The sequence below is a fragment of the Alexandromys fortis genome, unplaced genomic scaffold (genome assembly GCF_014885135.2).
Source record: "Alexandromys fortis isolate MF-2015 unplaced genomic scaffold, M_Fortis_MF-2015_v1.1 scaffold_85, whole genome shotgun sequence".
Taxonomy (NCBI): Eukaryota; Metazoa; Chordata; class Mammalia; order Rodentia; family Cricetidae; genus Alexandromys; species Alexandromys fortis.
This window is the reverse complement of record NW_026067975.1, coordinates 7577954-7583623: the sequence shown is the minus strand read 5'-3', so window position 1 is coordinate 7583623 and position 5670 is coordinate 7577954. Positions and strand designations below refer to the sequence as shown.

The 5670-nt window shown below is 37.3% G+C and overlaps 1 protein-coding gene across 1 annotated transcript in view; it reads right to left on the bottom strand.

The window, feature by feature from the left end:
* Window positions 1-273: 273 nt before the first annotated feature.
* Morf4l1 (mortality factor 4 like 1) overlaps window positions 274-5670 on the bottom strand; it is a 23746-nt gene continuing 18349 nt past the window's right edge. The window contains exons 7-11 of the mRNA XM_050157295.1: window positions 5023-5124; window positions 3593-3681; window positions 2796-2968; window positions 2130-2214; window positions 274-1011 (exon numbers count right to left, since the gene is read on the bottom strand). Coding sequence (XP_050013252.1) covers window positions 927-1011; window positions 2130-2214; window positions 2796-2968; window positions 3593-3681; window positions 5023-5124 — 534 coding nt within the window. The 3' untranslated portion in view covers window positions 274-926. The remainder of the gene's footprint in view (window positions 1012-2129; window positions 2215-2795; window positions 2969-3592; window positions 3682-5022; window positions 5125-5670) is intronic.

The window sequence follows — 5670 nt, the reverse complement described above, 5'->3', positions numbered from 1 at the left end:
CCTTAAATACAAACAATCACTAACTGAAAGCAATTTTAACACAACTAAAAATGCCCCAACTGCTCAAAAATTTCCAAGAATCTGAGTAACAGAAGGTACTATCATGTGCTGTCCACATCTAGCCTTTTAGATAACAATTTTCTACCACTAGTAGTTTATTTACTCCACATCCAAGTAAGCTTTCCATTCCATAAACAACAATCTCCTGAGAAAACAGTATCTAATCACAAATATACAATATGCCAAGTATTGATAACACAGTCACGCAATCTCTTGAAATTTAAAGAAAAAATTTATTGAAGATCTGAAAAAGAACTCCTACAAGATTGACTTTTCCATAAAACTGTAACTACACGATGCATTGCGTCTATCATGTTAAAACGTGCATTAGACACAAATACAAAAACCATGAAACAAGCCACCATTCTTTAACAATTAAGCAAAGATAAAATGCCTAAGGAACAACATGGATGACTTGCAAAGGATGGGCTCTTTAAGCACCATTTAAAAAAAAAAAAAAGCACAGATGGATGAGTGTTCAGTTATATACACTGAAGTGAACCTTTGGCACTAGGAATCAGAGCATTTTGTCATAGAGCATTAACACATATAAAAGTGCGTAGTGTCAAAGGAACAGAACCACCAGCATTCAAAAGCAGCTTTATCAACTAAGCAATAAAACACTCTACAGCATGTCCCTCTGCTGTCCATCACTGAATACACTGGTAGAAACTTTGAAATGAAAAAAAGAAAGGAAAAAGGAGCTGTGACTCCTTTTATTTTCTCTGTTTAAAATCAAACAGAAAACAAACATCAATTCTGTTATACACTAACGCGTCTTCAAAGTACATCATTTGTACAAGAGAAGGACTAAGAACCAAACTGTTTACAGAGATCCAAGCATGAGCGGGGGGAGGGCACACCCCTCACACAGCTTTCCGATGGTACTCAGGAGGAGCCACTTCATAATCACTGGCACTGAACAAGGTTGCAGAATTCTTCGCCAGGTACCTAAAAAAGATAAACGTTAACTCACTGTAAAAATGGTAAAAGTTATATTGATACTAACTATATAGTGACACATAGATCACTGACCACATGACTACAATTCAAACCAGTTAGGTAACAAAGATGCATTAGTGACAAGTTACTCTCTTCTAAACAAGGAATAACCTATGGGACCTGCAAAACAGCTATCCTATTATATAGCAGCACTACCCTTAAAACAATAATACTTGTTTTCTTTAGCTTTTTCAAGACTGTTCAATTCCGCACATGGAATTCCAAGCCCACACCGGAAATAAAGGGATGTGAAATAAGAGTGCATTTCTGTATTATCAAAGAAACTGGAGTCTGGAGAAAATATTCACCAGTGTTAGAAAAAGGGCTATAAATAATAAACTCTAACCTTTCCCAAGTCCAAAAAGTAATCCACAGTAACTACGACCAATATTATGAAAAGTCCAGTCTTCTTCAAATTGAATGTTGTTCTCCAAACAAGATCAGAACACCACCTGCCACTACAGCTGATTTCTTCTTCAATTCAGTATTTAGAGCAAACTATTATTTTCAAAATCTGCTTGGTTTTAAGTTCTTCCCTATAATGCCATCCAACATTTCTTCAATCTCTTAAACTTAACCATGACAAAAAGATGTTTACTGTTAACTTATATTTGTATTATATCATTTGACATTATTCGAGACAGGTCTCAATATATAGATCAGTCTGGCCTCAAACTTTAAAAAAAATTCTTCAAACTCAATTTTGACAGGTGTAAGACATCAGCCCAACATTGACATTATTGCTATTTCTCATTATTTATCCCCTTAACAGTTTATCTTTCTACTCTCTAATACATGTATGTGACTATAAATCTACAAAATTAACCTATGATGTTTTCACTGTCTTAATAGCTTGGAGATTTAATCATTCCATCATTTCACATACATCACCTATGTGGCTACTCTCCATCATCTGTGTAATTCCTATATATGCTGTTTATATTGTTCTAGTGCCTTACTGACATCTGTAAAAGTAAACTACTTATTTTTAGTGATTATGTCAATATCTCTTTTCATACATTAATTTTAAGTAACCATTCCAACTGTTTGATGTCAATTAAACTTACTTGAGGAAATCATGTAGATAGTTCAGTAATAAAGCAAGGCTTTTCTCATCTAGAGGTGTATAGGCCAACATTGCTCCAATTCGCACTATTTAACAAAAGAATTGAGTTAGTTATATTCAAAGGCAGCACTGTAACCATACATGTTAACTATGTAAGAAGTAAATGGGCTGTCACAGATTTCATAAACCTAAATGATTTTATGTGTAAGCACAGATGCGTGTGCGTATGTGTCCGTGTCCTACAAGCTAAGGACAGCAAGAAATACATCTTTCCTCAAGTACCACCCACTGGACTGGGGTTCACTAATTAAGTCAGGGAAGTCAATGAGAACCCAAGACATATCTATCTCTCCAAAAGTGTCCACACTACAATACTCAGCTTTTTATGTGGGTTTTGTGGGGAAGGGGGGAAGTTCCCTCACACCTGGATTTTATGCATTGAGCTCCATCCAGTCTTGCTAATAATTTATCAAAATTCTTTTTCAAAAAAATTTGCTATTTAAACTTTTTTAAATAAAATTTTAAAGAAAAATTCAAACTGAAAGTTATGTTTTGTTATTTTACCTCTGAGTCATTTAGTAAAGACCAAAATTTAGATCAAATTATTAAAGGCCTAAAATGGGGGGGAGGGGTGTGAATAAAGCCATGTTTCTTAAAGTCTTCTTACCAAATAATCTCAGTAAGTGTGGTGCTCCATACACCTGGGACATGGGTGCATCAGGATGATCTGCAAGAATCTCAGCATATTGTGGTCTCTCAAATTTGTAGAGCAGCTGAGTGCCCAGCATTACATTAAAGTACTCCTTTATCCCTGCTACAACCTCATTGACGGCATACTCCCTGATAAAAGAACAAAATCATTACTTTCAAAATATTTCCTTTCAGGAGAGGATATAAATGTTAAACTATAGCGAAGACATTTTTGGTGTAGGAGTTCCTTCTGTTTGTGTGTTGCTTTTATTGGTTAATGAATAAACTGCCTTAGCCTAGCTGATAGGACAGACAGAACTGAATTCTGGGAGGAAGAAAGCAGAGTCAGAGAGAGGCCATGGATCTGCAGCCGGAGGTAGATGTACTGAAACTTTTCTGGTAGGCCATGACCTCATGGTGATAAACAGATTGATAAAAATGGGTTAAACTATTATGTAAGAGTTAGCCAATAAGAAGTTAGAGCTAATGGCCAAGCAGTGTTTAAATTAATACAGTTTCTGTTATTTCTGTGTGTAAGCTATCTGGGCGCCTGGGACAAACAAGGGGGGGCCCGCTTCTTGCAACTCATTTTAAACTAGTAAAACCAGTTTATGTAATAAGGAACTTGGAAAACTACAGTCCTGACAAAATAAGAAAGTATGCCTTCAAAGTAGCAAAAAATTTAATGACTGTGTAAGTACCTACAGTATAGTTTCAATTATATCTAAACAGTACATAAGTACTTTGTGCATAGTCAAAAGGGTTTATTCTTACTTATTATCTGTATTTCCTCGAGATTTCTTATAATTTGCATAATCCTCCAAAATGGAATCCACATTCTTCTTAGCAGGAAGATAAAAAAGCTAGGGAAAAAAAATGTGAACACACTGTTTATGAAAAAAATTACATTCCTTCCCACAATGTCAAGCAGAAAAGAAGGCGGAGTTAGAGAGACACCACCAAGTAACCACAGGAGACAAGACGCTCAGAACCTTACCGGTAAACCACAAGCCTAGTGGTAAAACCAAAATAATAGAAATGGGTTATTTTAAGATGTAACAATTAGTTAACAAGAAGTCTGAGCTAACCGGCCAAGGAGTATTGTAATTAATATAGTTTCTATGTGATTATTTTGGGTCTGGGTGGCAAGGAATGAACAAGTAGTCCCCACCTACAATGGTTCATTTAAAGAGTGGGCTTTTCAAGCTGGGCAGTGGTGGCGCACGCCTTTAATCCCAGCACTCGGGAGGCAGAGGCAGGCAGATCTGTGAGTTGGAGGCCATCCTGGTCTACAAGAGCTAGGACAGGCTCCAAAGCCACAGTGAAACCCTGTCTCAAAAAACCAAAAAGAGTGGGCTTGGCATACCTACTTTTTAACTGCTACTAACATTTCTGTACCCAACCCATCATTTATGCTCTATAAACCCCAAAACTTCACTGGTTTGCCAAGCTGGCCAGCTGATGGGATCCATTCTACCTAACACGGTCAATTCTGTGTCCTCTTGAGGAGAAAATTATGCAACATCCTACAAATGGGTAATTAAACCTAGGACCTTATTTTACATTCAGGATCAATTGCCAGTAAAGCTATATACTTTCTAGTATACTCTATTATCAGAACATGTATAAATAAATGCTCCATTGTCAGCAACACTAAGATTAAAATGCCTGTCTCTGCCTATTAGCTTTCTAGAAGAGGTTGCTCCTGCAACCTCCGACTTTCTTAATCATCATAAACTAATATAAAAACTGGAGAGATGGCTCAGCAATTAAGAGCATCAGGGGACCTAGGTTCAATTCCCAGCACCCTACATGGTGTCTTGCCATCAGGTACTCCAGTTCCAGGAGATACAATGCCCTCTTCTGACCTCCACAGGCACTGCACACAGGCCATGCCATGTAGACATACAGAGGCAAAAAAAAGAAAAATCATAAAATTATATTAAAATATTTCAATCATATAACTTCAAGTATTTGCTGGATGGTGCACACTTGTAATTCTCCACACTTGGGAGGCAGAGGGAAGTAGATCTTAATGAGGTCGAGGCCAACCTGGTCTACAAAGTGAATAGCCAGGGCTGTTACATAGAGAAACCCTGTCTCAAAAAAGAGACAAAAAACAACCCCTCCCTGCAAAAAACCTTTAAGCTTTTTTTCTTTTTGTCAAATATACATAACTACAACCCGTGTCATTCTCAAGTTACCTGCTTTTGTCTGGTAATCAAGTCCCAGTCATCAACAAGCCATGGTTTCAGCTCTTCCGGAATCTTTACTTTAACTTCCACTCTGTTCATGAATGTTTCTTCCTAAATAGAAAAACGGAGGGTATTACAAACTTTCCTTGCTTAATTAACTTCTCTTGACCTTCAGACACCAGGCGTACACCAATTCCTTGAGGTAGTCACTCATAAAGAAGGAACTGTCACTAAAAAAAACCAATACATGAAATCATAAAGCCAGCAGAATAGAATATATTCTTGTGTCATAATGGCCCTTCCTGCATTTTCTCCTCTTATGAAAAATGAAGTATCCTGAACTGATACAACTTAACAGCATCTTCACATTTACTGTTGATTACCAAATGATTACTGCAAAACATGGCTTTCTTTCCTTTTCTTCCTATCCTCTATCTTTAACTCTCGAGACATGGTCTTACTACGCAGCTCTGGCAGTCCTGGAACTCACTACGTAGACCAGGCTGACGTCAAGAACAAAGATCTGCCTGTCTCTGCCTCCTGAGGGCTGGGATTAAAGGCTTGCACCACCATGTACAACTAACATGGCTACCTTTAAAGACACTTTTTAGTTACTTCTAGACCAGGACCTGCCTATATACTTTGGGAGCATATTTC